The 15,430-nt window shown below is 53.6% G+C and overlaps 2 protein-coding genes across 2 annotated transcripts; one reads left to right on the forward strand and one right to left on the reverse strand.

Moving 5' to 3' along the window:
- Positions 1 to 388: 388 nt before the first annotated feature.
- Positions 389 to 4,263, reverse strand: MMAB (metabolism of cobalamin associated B). The gene is made up of 9 exons (XM_065738729.1): positions 4,169 to 4,263; positions 3,959 to 4,014; positions 3,797 to 3,890; positions 3,664 to 3,721; positions 2,772 to 2,844; positions 2,287 to 2,384; positions 1,922 to 1,986; positions 1,556 to 1,615; positions 389 to 1,186 (listed from the first exon to the last, which is right to left on the reverse strand). Exons 1-9 carry the CDS (start codon positions 4,261 to 4,263, stop codon positions 1,099 to 1,101), a joined length of 687 nt encoding a protein of 228 aa, XP_065594801.1. The 3' UTR covers positions 389 to 1,098.
- A 198-nt stretch (positions 4,264 to 4,461) lies between these two features.
- On the forward strand, positions 4,462 to 15,158 carry MVK (mevalonate kinase). The gene is made up of 10 exons (XM_065739281.1): positions 4,462 to 4,575; positions 4,645 to 4,792; positions 5,671 to 5,818; positions 6,719 to 6,874; positions 9,285 to 9,388; positions 10,361 to 10,406; positions 11,185 to 11,275; positions 11,695 to 11,811; positions 13,900 to 14,053; positions 14,164 to 15,158. The coding sequence occupies exons 1-10, from the start codon at positions 4,504 to 4,506 to the stop codon at positions 14,313 to 14,315; spliced, it is 1,188 nt and encodes a 395-aa protein (XP_065595353.1). The 5' UTR covers positions 4,462 to 4,503; the 3' UTR covers positions 14,316 to 15,158.
- Positions 15,159 to 15,430: the final 272 nt, after the last annotated feature.

The following is a 15,430-nucleotide window of genomic DNA, read 5'->3' on the forward strand; positions in this document are numbered from 1 at the left end:
CTGCTTTGGAAATGCCATTGTGATGTCTGCAGCCCGGTTCTCTGAGCCTCAGGACACCTTCCACTGCCCTCTGCTGAAAGCTCCACGGGAGTGAAACTCCTGAGGCCGTTCCTGGGTGTGAGATACGAACTCCTGTAGCTATTGGTCTCTATCTTTCACCTCTCACTGCATCAGCTGAAAAAGCTCCAGGCCCCTGCTACTCATCTCAACCCCTTTAAGCGCAGACTGGACCTGAGTGGTCCCTGGCTCACAGATACTTGTCCAGGTATCTGGACTCTAATTCCTGCAGCCAATTCTCGAGGGGTCTGTGTGCTGGGAGGGCAGCCCTGCAGGGAGTTAACCCCAGCTAACTGAGCAGATCTTGCCTGCACACGACCTGCGGGATTTGGCCCTTCCTCTTTTAATCCCTGTCCTGCACGAGCCTGTTCCTGGCAGAGGATGTGTGGGATTGTCAGCACGGACACATTTTTCATGTGCATAAAGAGAGACAGCCAGAGCCAAAGAATTCTAAGTGTGTTCCTGTAAATCTACACAGCTCAGCTTCAGCCAGGGCTGATGGATTGAAAGCAACTTAAAAAAGAAAAGCAAGCTGGGCTCAGTATTAAAGCATGACAGTTAAGGGCCCTTTGGTACAAGTAAATCACATTTATTATTTCAAAGCTTGTGGACAGAGTTCCTGAATCTCAGCACAGTGCCTGTTCTGTATGAGCATTATGACTTACAAAGGAAAGCTGATTGTTTTCTTTTCTTCATACCTCAGAGCCCTGTCAAAGCCTCCCCACAGAACCTGCTGCTGCCCAGGGAAATTAAGACAACTCAGAAATGAGCTGGAGTTATTAGAAGTCTCCTGTCTCAGCTCTGATCCAGGGGGAAGAGTAATTCTGAAAGCAACAGCACTGTGTTACTAGGAGGCCTAGTGAACAGAACAGCTGTGTTCCTCACAGCAATTATGAACAAGGTCCTGATCACGTTAACTGGAAGTCTTTGGCAGCTCACATTCCCAATTCAGGCTTGCTCTCTTTCCCATCCGTGCCTGGGGAAAGCACTCTGCTGGATTTAGCTTTCCAAGGTCTACAAAACAAACATCCCAGCTCCCAGTTATGGTTCTGGCTTTGTATAGATTTTCTCTTCCTTCCCTTCCTTCATTGCAGCATAACGTGCCAAAACGAAGAGGTAATCACTCAGTCTGTAAACCAAGGGAAAAGCAATGAAACTAACTACTGCCATCAGGAGTACCCAGCAGCATGCAGCTGTGCAACAAAGCTCGTTCCATTCCAGCACACCAACTGCAGGTAAAGCAAGGCAGGGAGAGCACACAAGAAGTGATTCCCACCTTGAAGAAGATAGCCAAGTGGCCGCCCCCTCCCCCAGCACCCCTCTGCAGACACAGGCCATGCAACAGTACATTTTTAAAAGCTGCTTCTTCAGACTTCAAAGGTCTTAATTTAGAAGGTAAGCTCCTTGAAAGGTGAAGCCCCACGGTTTTACAGTGAGAGTGAGGGAACACCACCAAGCATGCTTCAGTAGTACAGAAAAAGGAGATGGATTTCTTTACCTGTTTAAATATTTGGCCACGTTTGGATCTGCTTCCCCTGCTTGTATCAAGGGAACCACACTAGGCAACGAAAGGAGAGTTTCAGTGAATTTATCTGGCTATCTCTGAGCAAACAAACGAGCCCAATCTTCTGCAGCACCAGAGCTCACCACACTCGGCCTGCCAGTGCCCCAGCTGCCACGTGCTCTCAGTGAACACACAGACACATCTCAATGTAAACCTGTCCCTTCTGAAGTTTGTAGCTCGTATGAACCAGCCCAGGGAAGGAAGAGAGATTTGGTTTTTTTGCTGACTGCACTCTAAGAATGTGACCAACACAAACAGAGCTGGGTGCAGAACAGCTGTGGCTGTTCAGCCAACACTCACCACCTCTCAGCTCTGCGACAGACAGCTCGGGACAAATGGAGAGCAGCACTGCTTTTACCTCCTGACTGCAACGACAACAAAACAGCACATCAGTGTCTGCTAACAACACATAACCATCCACCTTACTGTGTAACTGCACAAAGCTTATCACATCCCTCACGTGCACAACTGAGCGCTGCATTATGGCACAAGTATGTGGAAATTTAACTCGACCTGTTCCTTCTCTCTGCTTTCCTTGCTGTTTGTCCACACAAGTAACAGCTTCACAACCTGTTTTCCCCCAGCTCCCAAGGGGAACAGTAAAGCAGGTTTTCCCTAACAAGGCCAGCCTTCCCCTGTCAGGGAGTGGCATAAGCAGTACCTACTGGCAAGATGAAAGCTCTAAGCGGAGGAAGCTGCTCTGAGTATCTGTCAATCCACTTCTCCAGCTCCAGAACAGGCTCCTCACTAAAAGATGTTCTCTCTACAGAGGGAAAAGCGAAGTCAGCTATAAGAAATGTGCAAGTCATTCAGCCTACAGATAGGGCTCTACTTTCACATTTCTTAGACTAGCATGCCTTAAGAAAGCATCCCCCCAAAATCGCCCTGCTTGAGCAAGTCCAGCTCCCATCCACCAGCGGTGGCTGCTGTCAATTCTGGGGCAGTGCCCCAGGGCAACTTACACTCCAGTCACACGATGCAGCTGCAGCAGCTTGTGAGATCACGTGCTGCTCATCCAGTACCCACACACGTGCTGTGAGCAGCCCCTGGGCAGCTCTGACTACCACGTGCTGGGAGAGCCTCCCCAGCACCAGTGTGGCACTGACTGGATGCAAGAACTGTTCTCCCAGGAAAGAACCTCTGAGCTTACTTAAGTGAGCTTCCCTGGCTGAGGAGAGAGGCGTGGCGATGTTGGAGCCCACATCCTGCAGCACACACTGGACCTAGATGTGGCAACCAGGACAAAAATGAGAAGTGCTTTCATTATCCTTTGATGCTCCAGTACAACCCAGCAAGCTCTGGGAGGCGACAGCTGGTTGTGCTGATTAAAGAAGATCCTACCCTTGTTGTTCATCATCCCCAGCCTGCTGGCAGGGGGGATCAGATAAGTGCTCCCTAATTGCTTTACGAGAAGCCAGATTACTGCGTGCACTCGTTTTCACTGGCACGTTAAGCCACCCTGGCTGACTGTGCAGAGAGCACGCTGGGACGTGCTCAAATAATCCCTTTGCTGGTACAACACCAAAGAGGCAACCTCAGAAGGAAGAGAAGAGCAGTGACAAGCAGCTGGAGACAACACTGGCTCGATGGCACATCTGTTTCCAAGAGGAGCATCTCTCCACTGCCTGGGATATTTCAGAGGCAACTTAGTAAAACTTTATAGGGCCTCTAATTAGCTCCTTTTGAGTTCCTGTACACAGCAAAGCTAACTAGTATAACCATATCTCCCACGCACTGCTACGGTGGGAGCTGTCTCCACGTGGTAATGTTCCCGTTTCAAAACCAATGCTACATGCACAGCTTAACTCGTGTCTGTGACTGCACAGAGCAACAACCTGAGTACACCCAGACACGTCTGCCTGCTCACAACTAACCTACTCCATCTACCAGCATCCTTTCAGGCTACAGAAGTTTACCTCTTGGAGAGTAATCACGGCTCAGAGTCTGAAGTATTTACCAGGTGCTCTATAGTAACGTGTGATACTCAGTTAATTCAGTACACGCAGTGCGTGCAGCAGGTCGGGCCTACCACCAACGCTCACCTTGTGAAGCTGTCCAACAAACGCGTGGCCCTTCTCACTGCTCAGCTCGCTGGCAAGCCTGCAGGCAGAGGAGCGGGGTCAGTGCAAGCCGCGTGTGCTATTCCCTGAGCAAAAGCAGGGCAGCAGGCCTCACCCGATGGCACAGCTCAGCTCATCCGTCGTCCCCAGCGCTTCGAAGACGCGGTCGCCCTTGGGCCTCCTCTCCCCGGTGAAGGTGCTGGAAAAGCCTTTGAGAATCGCACGGGGTGAGGGGTCGCGCTCTGCCCCGTGCCCCCCACCGCCTCCAGCGCCTTACCTTCATCTCCCGTCCTCGTGTAGATCCTGGGGGTGCTGCCAGGGCCCCGCTCACGGCTGCGGAGAGACCCGGACGTTGGGGGGGGGGGGGGCACGGCCCTGAGGAGAGGCCCCGGCCCCGCAGGGCGGCCCGATCCAGGCCCTAAGGGGAGCACAGCTCCGAGGGGAAGCCCATGGCGACCAAAGCCGTGAGGCCCGGCCCCTCGCTCACCTGCCGGCCGCACGGCGCTGCCCTTCCCCCGCCGCCGCCGCCGCCGCCCGCAGCCGCGTCCCGATGGCGCGCTCCGCTGCCCGCCGCAGCAGCATCGCCTCCCGGCCGCCGTACCGCCTCACCGCCGTCACCCCAGCGCCGCGCCACTCCGCGCCGCCGCTTCCCGATTGGCTGCCCTTAAACCCCGCCCCCGCGCGGCGCGACGCGATTGGCTTGAGGTGAGGCGCGTGAAGCGGGACGCGGCTGCTATTGGCTAGCGGCGCCGTCACTCCGCCCCGCGGCCGGCACGTGGCTGAAGCCGCGGCGGCGCGGGACCCTCCGAGTCCGCGGCGGCGATGGCGGAGCTGCTGCTGTCCGCCCCGGGGAAGGTGATCCTGCACGGGGAGCACGCCGTGGTGCACGGCAAGGTACGGGCCCCGCCGCTCAGCGCTCCCCGCGGCGGTGCGGCCCCGCTCACGTCCTCGTCTCTCCCGCAGGCCGCCCTGGCCGTGGCGTTGGGGCTGCGCACCTTCCTGCGGCTGCGGCCCGGCGGCGGAGAGCGGCTCCGCGTCCACCTGCCCGGAGTCGGCGTGCGGAGGGGATGGGACGTGGCCGAGCTCCGCGCCCTGCGGGGCCGCCTCGCAGGTGGGGCCGACGCTTCTCACGCACTGATTCCCCCCCCCGGGCTGGTGAGGGGTCGCGGTGCGTCCTTTGGGGGCCGCGTGGAGCACCTCCTCTGCGCTGAGCGGGGATCCCCACGGAGCGTTTGGCAGGCCGAGCTCCGGGCGGGCACGCTGAGATAGAAACGAGGAGAGAGAAGGGCTGAAGGAAAGGGGGGCACAGCAGAGTCCCCTGCGATGCAGCAGGGGGAAATGCTCCAAGCTGAAAGAGGGGAGGTCTGGGTTGGGTGTAAAGAACCAGCGTTTACACTGAGGGCGGTGAGGCAGTGGCACGGGGTGCACAGAGGGGCAGTGCTGCCCCGTCCCTGCACACAGCCACGGTCCGGGGATGGGGCTGTGAGCTGTGGGTGCCCCTGTGCACTGCGGGCAGTGGGAGCAGCCACTAAAGGGCCCTTCTGACCCAAACAGCTCTGTGTAATGCAGATGTGCTGCTGAAGAAATACAGCTTGTTCAGGTCGCTTTATTTTAACACTCACGTTGGATATCAGGAAGATGCTCACCAGGAGTGTTGGCTCCAGGAACAGACCCCCGCTGCTGTGCTTATGGCACTGAGCTCCACAGGGTTCCAGAAGTGCCTGGACAGTGCTCTCAGATACACGGTCTGATTTTGGGGTGGTTCTGTGTGAAGCTAGGAGTTGGACTGGATGATCCTTATGGGCCCTTTCTCACATGGGATGTTCGAGTGTTCTTTGAGCCAGAAGGCTCGTAGGTGGCATGCAAAACTAGCTCAGAGTCTGTTTCTGTCTGGTGTAACCGAAGATGTTGTTCTTGTAAATACAGCGTTCAAGTTTAACACTTTTCTGGTTTCTAAGTGTTTCAGTTCTCCCCTGCTTGCCTCCGTAGCTGACTTTGATGAATCTAAGTCCCCCAGCACAGAACAGCTGGATCTGCTGAGAGAGTTTGCTGGAATTGCTGCCGATGCCTCAGCTCCTGACTGCCTTGCCATTCTTGCCTTTCTCTATATGTGTCTGGCTATTTCAGCTAAGTATGGGTAAGGTTGTCCTCCTGCCCCAAAATAAACCTGCTGGCTTGAGTGTTCCTTGTTAATTGCTTCTCCGGGGTCACAGGAAGAAGGCAAATGTTTGATGCAAAAGGGGAAATTGAAGGGAACGGTGCTTTATTTAGGCTCTGTGTGCCTCAGAGCTCTGAGCAGTGCTGGCTGGATGGGGTGCCTCAGGCAGGTGGGCTGGGAGTCATCTGCTCTCACTTAAGCACCTGACTTTGAGACGCTTCAGTGTCGTACCCTTCCTGTACAGGCAACAGAAGCAGATAGACAGACATCTGTTCTGGCCCCAGCAGGCGGTTTCTGTCATCCTGGATTAGGTTGGAAGAATGTCCGTGGAGATGAGCTATGAATTCGGTGTCTGATACCTCTTGTGGGCTGAATCTCCTTTGGAATTTGAGAGCCTGGGGTAACAATTCAGGGCTGTTGCAGCCCAGGCAAGTTCAGTGGAGAGCAGGAGTGTGTGGGCACAGACGTGCATGTTTCAGTGTCCATCATCTTCCTGCTCCAGTGGGATGCAGTGATAAGCTGTGAATCTGTGATACTTGGGCTTGATTTAGAAATAAATGTAAAATGTATTTTCAACTCTTGAAGGGTCTCTTTACGGTTCTACCCAAGTGCTTAGTTACAAAGTGCCCTGCTAGCAGCTTGACAAGCTGTGCTAATCACAGATCCAATTCAGCAGGGCTTTGTTCTAGCACAATGGCTTAGTGAGGCTACTCAGCTGTGCTAACTGAAGCCCTGTGTGTCGGATGCCTTATGCAATGCTGATGTTGCCAGTTTTCAACCAGCCCTTCCCACGATCTGTCCTCCTCGGCGTCTTTTGCCTTTGAAACGTTTCAGGATGGAAGTCGAGGTTCACCATCCCCACCTATGTTTGTGTTTCAGGGATGTTCCCAGCGTGGACATCACTGTGTGGTCTGAGCTGCCCACGGGAGCTGGGCTGGGCTCCAGTGCTGCCTACGCCGTGTGCCTGGGGGCAGCGCTGCTGCGTGCCTGCGGAGCCATCTCCTGCCCCCTCAAGGATGGGGAGGCCACAGCCAGGTAATGCCTCCAGGAGACCTCCCTGCCTCCAACACGCACCTCAGGGCTGTGGGGGATTCTGCTGTGCCCCGTTCGTAGCAAATTCCAGTCTCTGTGGCCAGCTGCTGGGCTGGGGTCCTGGTGGTGGCAGTGGCCCCCTGAGCCCAGCTCCTTTCCCTTCCCCTCCCATTGCTGCCTGTCCTCCCAGCAGCAGAAGCGTGCCCTGCCCAAGGCTCTGGCCCACGAACAGCATTCACAATTCCTCCCTTCTGACAAAAGCAACTGGGTGCAGAGCCTTGGTAAAACTTGCACGTTTGATCCACTGTTTGGTTCGTGAGATACAGAAAGCTTTATTTTGTCATGAAAATAAAGCACACCCTTTAACGTGGTAGATACGTTTTTTTAACCTCTATTTCTTCTCTGTGATCATCTTTTAGGTTTTGCTTTGAGTCCTCAAGGAGTCGAGGATTCTTTCTTTCTTTAAACTCTGTTTTCACATGGATTTATTTTTTTTCTGCATGTGGTCCATTTCCTTCTGATTTCCTGCCTGAGTTTCCCCTTTATCAGTGGCTGTTGAAAGGGAGTTTCTTTCCCTCCGCCCCGTGTTGCTTTCCATTGGAGCTCAATCTTGAAAAACTGGTCTGCTCTGCTGTGTGTCTAAGGAGGCTCTGTTTAAAGATGCATATCACAGCTGGAGCTGCAGAACCCTCCATTGTTCACTGCCTGCCAGGTGCAACCTTTTATAGCTCCCTTCTGTGGATTTTGTGTGGGCCTGAAAGTGAGACAGCGAGAGGGGATGGCTGTGTTCTGCTCCAGAACCTGAGCTAGCAGACTGACCCAGAAACACATTCCTGCAGTGGAGCCATTTGTGAGCTGTGCTCAGGCAAATCTCCCCATCGTGACGTGAGAAATGAAAGGCCAGTTCTGAACCAGGCAGTGAGCAGCGAGGATGTCTTCATTCCCCGCTCTCACTTCTCAGCTTCAGCTTGAATACAGCATGATTTTTTTCCTTCCAGCTGGCACGCAGAGGGGCGAGAGATGGGGGTGTCAGACTTCAGAAGGTTTTTTGCTTAACATGGCAAGAAAAGAACAGCGTGATATAATGACTCCTGTGTAGAGAAGAATCACAGCCTCTCAAAGAGGATTAAAAACAAGTGGTTTACAGCAAACTGCGCTTCTATTTTGAGTAGCGGTGGTGTGAGCTGTTTTCCTGAATGCTTCACAGATTAAACATTGGCAAGTGAAATTAAAGAAGTGTGGAGATGGATAAAGATGTTCAGCTGCGGCCTGAGGAAACGGGGAGCTCGAGGAGGAGGCTTCCAGCTAGCAGGTGGCTCCTTGTAACTTGTGCCCTGCCCTAGCAGTGGTCAGTAACAGTTCCCCTTTATTTAAGGGTGCTTGATGCTCATCTAAAATCCGTCTGTGCCTCTGTCATGTTGTTCCTGTCCCCCCCCCCCCCCCGTTTGGGGCTCCATGTCCTAAAAACCTGAACGTGCGTTCTCGAACGCCAGCTTGGGTCTGAGCAGAACAACTCTGCTGATACATCTGATGCTCCTGTGCATCAGGCCATCCCAAGAGCAGCTTGGAGTGCGTGTGCTGTGTGTGGGCTGCAGAGCCCAGGTGGCGCAGCGGGGTGCAGGGGTGCCAGCTGGATCCCTGGGGCTGGCTTTGAGGCTTTCATTGAGGGCACAGTGAGAGGCAGGGCTTGGAAACTGCGAGTTCAGAGCTGTGGCTGTGTGGGTGCTGCCTTGCACAGGCAGGCCCAGAGCTGTGGGCTTTTATGAAGGTACAGTTGTGGAATTGTGGAGAAGCTGCAGCCAGCAAGTGCTTGGGAACTGGCAGCTCTGTGTTTGCTTTTTGTGTTGCTGCAGTCTGTTAATTAGTATGTTCAGTCAGGGGCCTTGATCCTTGCCGAGTGTGACCCAGCACCAAGCCCTCTGTGCCAGCATTTAAACTCTCAAAGCACTTACCAACGTGTGACTGCTTTTAAGGCAACAGAAAGCCCCGTTCCTGTGTTTTTAGCATGACACCTCGAGGTTCAGCATTTGGTTCCCTTTTGTGTTGCAAGTGCCAGCACCCAGCGTGCCTCCAAGTGTTAGGAGTTAATCCCTAAAAATCAAAGTCTTTGCTGGAGCTAGTAAATCAGTCCTAACAGCATCTTTTGACCCAATTTGTGAGGCTTCTGCAGCTGAGCAGCTGGCAATTAGAGGCTGGGGTTGCGTGTGTGAAATGCAGCTTCTAGTGCTCTCTTCTCACATCGTGTCTGCGTTCACTGTCTTGCATGTCAGGATCTCAGGCCACGGTGTGTGGGAATGATGTCGGGGTGGTGATGGGTCTGGGCTCACGTGAAGTTACCCCTGATGTGCTTCTTTCTCTCACTCCTTGCGTGCTGGTTTTGGTTGTGTGTTTGAGTCCTTTTCTTGCCTTGCAGGTGGACAGAGGAGGAGATGACTCTGATCAACAGCTGGGCCTTCCAGGGGGAGCGTGTGATCCACGGCAATCCCTCGGGTGTGGATAATGCTGTTGGTACATGGGGTACGTATGTGTTTGCTGCTCCCCGGCACGGGGAGGAGGTGAGGAGGTGTTGTGGGGTGGTGGAGTAGCTGCCACGTTTCTGTTCCGTGCTGCAGACCGCATGTCAGCTGTGGAAGGCAGCAGATGCCACGAGCTGCAGTTCTGCAGGTGATGAGGCTTGTCTGGGGTTGCTGCAGGGAGGCTGGATGGAAAGGGATGCTCACTGCACCGAGGGAGAGCAAAGGGACCAGAAGCTCCAAATCCAGATCCCTGTTTGAAGCCTTCTCTGTGTTGGCTTGCCCTGTCTGTAAGCTGCAACTGGGATGATGCTGCGTCAGCTCTGCACATCTGCATCCCTGGGCATAGACCCTGCAGCAGAGTGCTGAAACTTCCACGTTCTGCTGCGAACAAAGGCGTGTAATCCCGTCCCAGAAACAACACAGGAGAAAATGCTGTGAGACAGCTGCCATTTACCTTCAATTAGCAGAGACTTCCAAGTGTTTTGGAAGTGTCTGTGGAGATTTTCTTTTAATAATCTTTCTAATGAGACCTAATCTCAGTGTGTCTGTGAGAGCGGGAGCCAAGCGAGAGATTCCTTCCGGACAATGGAATTCCAATCTGAAAGCTGCATGCTTGGCTCTGCCCCGGCAGTCACTGCTGGATTCACTGGTGAAGATTTAATGCTGGCCAAACTCTGCCTTTAAAAAGAAAAAATATCAGTAATAATAATAAATTAAAAGCAGCCCTGGAGTAGAGGAGAGCAAAGGGAAAGGCACTGGGTTAACTGTGTCCAGCCAGACCCCCTCATTAAGTCAGTGGGGTGAGGCAGATCCACGCTGTCTGAGAACATGGTTCATTTAGCTGGTGTTTCTTGCAATTACTGTCATGTGCTGTGGGTGAGCTTCTGAAGATGAAAGACCTTCTGTCTCTTTACGACTCTGCGTTCCCTCTCGGCTCGCTGTGTGCTCACACAGTGCGTGGATTTCACTTTAGGTGGAGCCCTGAGATACCAAGCAGGAAAAATCACATCATTAAAAAGGTAATATTGGAGTTTAAAAATAACGCTTACGTACGGTGGGTGGAAGCTGTCAGGAGCGTGTGGGGTGGATGTGACATGGCAGGAGATTGATGAGGTTGCTAGCAGTGTGGTGGAAGGGGAGCCAGATCTTGCCGTGGGTGTGGGTAGCTTGAGTGTTGTCTTGGTTTGGGGTGGACGAGAACAATGAAATGTTTGGTCATTATCTGACATTAAATGAACACAGCAAAGGATCAATATTAATTTCATGGCATTATGGGCAGCAGGAACGGATCTGCTCCTGGCAGCAAATGACACTGTGGGGAGGGGGAACTTCTGCTTACCTGGTGGCAGGACTGTGTGAAAACCAAGCTGCAGAGAGTAAGCCTGGGTCCCGAATCTTCCCTCTGCCTCCTGCCAACCAACTATAATCTGACTCCATTAAAATCTTTCACAGTGCATGAAATTGCTCTATTAGTGCTTAATGGCTGCTGCTGGCTGGTCTCACAGATAGTATTTCAAAGGAAAAATTTTCCTTGAAAAACACAGATTTCAGTAAATACATCCCAGTCCTATTTATGACTCTAGTACAGTCGTTCATTGTAACTAAGAGTAAGAAGTGTGAACCCAGCCAGCACTTGAGTGCCTGCTTAACTTTCCCGAAACTGATGGGACTCTTTATCTTGGGTATCTTGCTCAGATGGACCTCAAGGGTTGGGGGGGCAGCAGCTGTCTCGTGGGGCTCAGGAGCTGCTGGGGTACAGGGAAAGGAAGGGCTAGGGGGATGTCTTGTTGCTTGCAGGGTGCCAACGCTGAGGATCTTGCTGACCAACACGAAAGTCCCACGGAGCACCAAGGTCCTGGTGGCTGGGGTCAAGGAGAAGATCCTGAAGGTGCAGCGTCCACGTGGCTGTGGGTCTGGGGGTGTGAGCTGGGCTGCTGTGGGGACACAACCCTGCGAGCTCAGACTTGCACAGGGCTCACGGGAGCTCTTGTGAGCTGTCTTGTGCTTGCTCCTCTCTAACACCAGCTCCTTCGGGAGCGAGAATTCGGCTTCCTTTCCTCTCCAGCATTAGCAGGGTTTGCTGCAAAAATCACAGCTTTGCAACTGTGAGAAGAATAGCTCCTTCCTCCAGTTTCTGCAGGAGTGAGCTGCTTAGTGTCACGCTGCTCTGCACTGTGCTTCTCTGTCAATGAGTTGCACTGAATGGGGAAGGAATAGTCCCGCTCCAGGAGCCCAAGGCTGGCATTATCACAGTGGCATTAGGTCGGGGGAGCAGTCTGCTCACATCTCTCCTTCCCTGCTTCTCAGTTCCCTGCTATAATGAACCCTGTGCTGGACTCCATCGATGCAATTTCTCAGCAGTGCCAAAGTGTTCTGGAAGCGATGCCTACAAATCCATCACCGGAGTATTACCCTGTGCTGGAGGTGAGGGGCTTGTTCACCATTATTTTTAGACACTGTTACTGTTGAACATCAAAATGTCATTTAAAGAACATTAGGTCTAAGAAAGAATTTGATAGCAGGAAGTGTTCAAGTCAGAGTGAAACTGTGGTCTCTGTGTGGTGCTTTTAATGCCCTTCTGGGAACCAAGGGACAAAATGGTGCTCGTGCCTCTCCACAGCAGTGCACAGGGGTGGAGTGGCCCTGGTGCTTTGGGGATTTGGAGCCCTGGGGGTATTGTTTCCCTTTGCTAAGAAACAGGGAGTGTGTTTGGCCTCGAGACACTGCCTCCCCACATTGCAGCCAGACACAGCCACTGCTCTGTCACTGCCAGGTCTGGAGCAAAAGCAGAGAGCCCAGGAGCCACTGGTTTGTGATGGACTGGTTATGAGCCAGCTCCCATCGCTCACCACTCGTCCTGGCTCCAGAGAATAACAAATGGAACGATGGCCAGAGCTGACCTGACATTGATGCATGAGGTGCATACAAAGATCTGCATTTGTCTTGGCTTTGAAGTAGGAGAGGCTGCTGTGGGGGGGGGAGATGCTCTTCCAAGTGGAAGAAGTTTTTTTGCAGAGCTGAGAATGCTGCAGCATCAGTTCCTCCAGCTGTAAGGACACGTGGCAGCATCCCAGCTGGTGCAAACCTGGCCCGGCCCTGGGTGCCAGCTGACTTGGACAGGACCCTTTTGGTACCAGCAGTACAGCCTGACAGCGTCTGAATCCTCCCTTTGACTCTCCGTGAGGACCTCTGCTTGTCCTTGCACAGGACAGCACAGTCCCGCTCCCTTTTCACCAAGAGGATGGTGGGATTTTGATACCCATTGTGGAGGGACGAAGGCAGAGCTGGGGGAGATCTGGAGGCCGTTTGCAGTGTGACTTCAGGCAGTTCCTCCCCAGCCCAGTGCCACATTGCTTGAGCTGTCAGGAGCACGGGGAGGAGGAGTGCTTCTGTGTGCTGCTCTGAGGTGTGCTTTGAGATCCTCGTGTGAGAGGTGCCATACAGTCTTGCAAACAATGCCAGGGAAGCAGAACTGCAGTGAGCTGGTCCCTCATCGGATCTGTTGGCCTGTCTCGAGTCTGAAGAGCCCACGGAGACAGGGATAATTATATGCAGCATATACATAGATATATTTGGCTGCTTCTGAAATAGGCAGTTCTGGACAGCGCTGTACGTGAACCATCGAACTAGTCTAGTGTGTCATAAGCTGTCATCTGATTCCTGGCAGACTTTGGATCAGGAGATGACAGGTGTCTTGGATCATCACAGAGAGCACTGTGCCCTCGCTCAGGCATACAAAGCTGCCTCTGGATGGACGTGTGTCCAGCCCAGCACAGAGCTTGTGATATATGCACACTGCATGCAGCTGCCTGATTCATCTCCTTGCAGGTGGAGTCCCCGTTCTGCGTGATGCTGGCATGAGACCTGAGGGCATGCAGTGTGACTGCTGCTGCCTGCAGCATCCCTCCTGGCTCTCCAGGCACTTCCCTCTGTCCCTCAGCCCCACAGCCGTGGCACGGTGTGGTTTGTGCCGCTCTTGGAGGGTGTGAGGCCCTCTCCTGCCATGCTGGGTGCCGGGTTCTGGCAGTGCTGCGAGACCCCTTGGCTCATAGCCCGGGGAGGAAGGCACCACATCACCTCCCCAGCAGTGTCACCTCTGAGTTGGCTGTGTCAGAAGTCCCCTGGACAGATCTCAGCACAGGGTGACAGGCAGCGATGAGCAGTGCTGGCTTCGTGCCCTTCCCACGGCAGCAGGGGGCTCGCTCAGACTCCAGCTCGATGCTCCTGTGACGGGGGAGGTGGAAGAGTTGGGAGGTGTCAGGCAGCTCTGATTTAGCACCTGAAATGAACATCCGCCAGCAGCTTGGCCAGGATTTTCTCTGTTCTGAGCAAGGAGGTCGGGAAGCAGTGGTGGGCAGAGGCAGGCAGGCCGGCAGCGCTCGGGCTCTGGCCTCGTCCCTGGTGCTGGGACGCGCTGGTGACCAAATGGTGGAAACGAGGTGGCCGTGGGTCGGCTGGGAGGAGCAGCCGTCACCGTGCGTGCTCACCTCCCGTGTCTGCAATTGCTTTTAGGAACTCTTTGACATAAACCAGCACCACCTGAACGTCCTCGGGGTCGGCCATCCTTCCCTGGACCGCCTGTGCCGGGTGACAGCCTCGCATGGCCTGCACAGCAAGCTGACCGGGGCCGGCGGCGGCGGCTGCGGCATCACCCTGCTGCCCCCAGGTCAGTGCCCCTTCTCACCCCACACAAAGCGGGGAGGGTGCAGTCCCCCGTGGCTGCCTGCTCCTTTCCCTCTGCTGACTCGCTGGCTGCTCTTGCCTTCCTCTTGGCAGACACCACGCTGCTGGCCGTGGAAGCAGCCAAGCGGGACTTGTGTGCCTGTGGATTTGAATGCTGGGAGACTGACATCGGTGCCCCTGGGGTGACCCTGCACTCCTCCTCGTCTTTAAGTGCCCAAGTGCTGCAGGCACTCTCTGAAAGTTGAGCTCGAGCTCCTGGCTCCGTGTCCTCAGAGCGGGCACTGGCTGTGCCCTGCTGCTGGGTGCAGAGCCGAGCTCAGGTCTGGTGTCAGAGGGAGCAGGGACTGCAATGAGGATCCAGGAGTGATTGCTTGGACTCGTGCTGGGTCTGGGTCAGTCCTGTCCTCTAGGCAAAATCCTGGTTTGAATTTACTTACTCAACTGCTGTGCTAATCTCAAGGGGCAGGAGGGGAGGGCTCGGGCTGGATTCCAGCACGGATGATGACACTTTGCTGGGTTCTCCTGCTTCAGATGCATGTGGCATCTCTTCGTGTCTCCCTTGGCATCCTGTGTGGGTATGAGGTGGATGTGTGAAGTGTTTTGACATTTTTGGGTGGAAAGTGTCTGGCAGCTCGGGGCTTGACACTTGGGTCTCTTGTTTCCTCTCCACTGTGAATTAGAGTCCAGGAGAAACGTTCAAGTAGAGCTCTTACCTGCTACTAATTAAGACTTAGATAATTAAAACGGGAAAAAAAAAGCAGCACAACTCTAATGAAATTATCACTGTTTCCCCTCTTTCCCATAATCTCTGGGCTGATAAACAGGGTCCTGTGGCCAGACTGGATTCTGCTCACGTGCACGAGGTCTGGTTCAGACGTTGGCTGTTACCTGTGGAGAGGTAACTCCATTGGAGACGGGTGTAGGGCTGCAGGGGAGGGGGTGCAGGGATTAATCGATAAAGAAGTCAAGTGTGAGAAGTTGAGCTGCACCACCTCTGGGATCGTGGCTTCCTGGTGACCAGGTTCAGTTCATTGATCACACGTAGAGCTGTCTCTGGTTTTAATAAATGGATATTTTATACATGCAAAGCGTTCTTTGATAATTATGTTGGCTACAAAAGGGGAAAAATACCTTAACGCTGCTTCGGTAAAACAGGTTTCAGATGCTGGTTTTCTGCATGCCTAATTACGATTCCAATTTGTATCCAAGAACAGCTTTACACTAATCATGAGTCAGAAAGCCTGATAAATAATTTACTGTTTCCTAATACAGCGTAATCAATGCAAGTATCTGGATGCGTGTTGACTCCCTAACTGCTTACATGTGTCTGTAGCTTCTCCTGGTGAGCACAAAGGGATGC

Source organism: Cyrtonyx montezumae, unplaced genomic scaffold (assembly GCF_038088225.1).
Source record: "Cyrtonyx montezumae isolate F1298 unplaced genomic scaffold, pur_monq_1.0 scaffold_23, whole genome shotgun sequence".
Lineage (NCBI taxonomy): Eukaryota > Metazoa > Chordata > Aves > Galliformes > Odontophoridae > Cyrtonyx > Cyrtonyx montezumae.

Excerpts from the sequence above, each read along its gene's own strand:
- MVK (XM_065739281.1), top strand. The coding sequence starts at position 4,504 with ATGGCGGAGCTGCTGCTGTCCGCCCCGGGGAAGGTGATCCTGCACGGG. Across the intron at positions 10,407-11,184 it reads AAAATCACATCATTAAAAAG|GGTGCCAACGCTGAGGATCT; the intron begins GTAATATTGGAG and ends TGTTGCTTGCAG. Across the intron at positions 14,054-14,163 it reads CATCACCCTGCTGCCCCCAG|ACACCACGCTGCTGGCCGTG; the intron begins GTCAGTGCCCCT and ends TCCTCTTGGCAG.
- MMAB (XM_065738729.1), bottom strand. The coding sequence starts at position 4,263 with ATGCTGCTGCGGCGGGCAGCGGAGCGCGCCATCGGGACGCGGCTGCGG. Across the intron at positions 4,015-4,168 it reads CAGCGCCGTGCGGCCGGCAG|CCGTGAGCGGGGCCCTGGCA; the intron begins GTGAGCGAGGGG and ends GTCTCTCCGCAG. Across the intron at positions 2,845-3,663 it reads TTGTTGGACAGCTTCACAAG|GTCCAGTGTGTGCTGCAGGA; the intron begins GTGAGCGTTGGT and ends TGCCACATCTAG.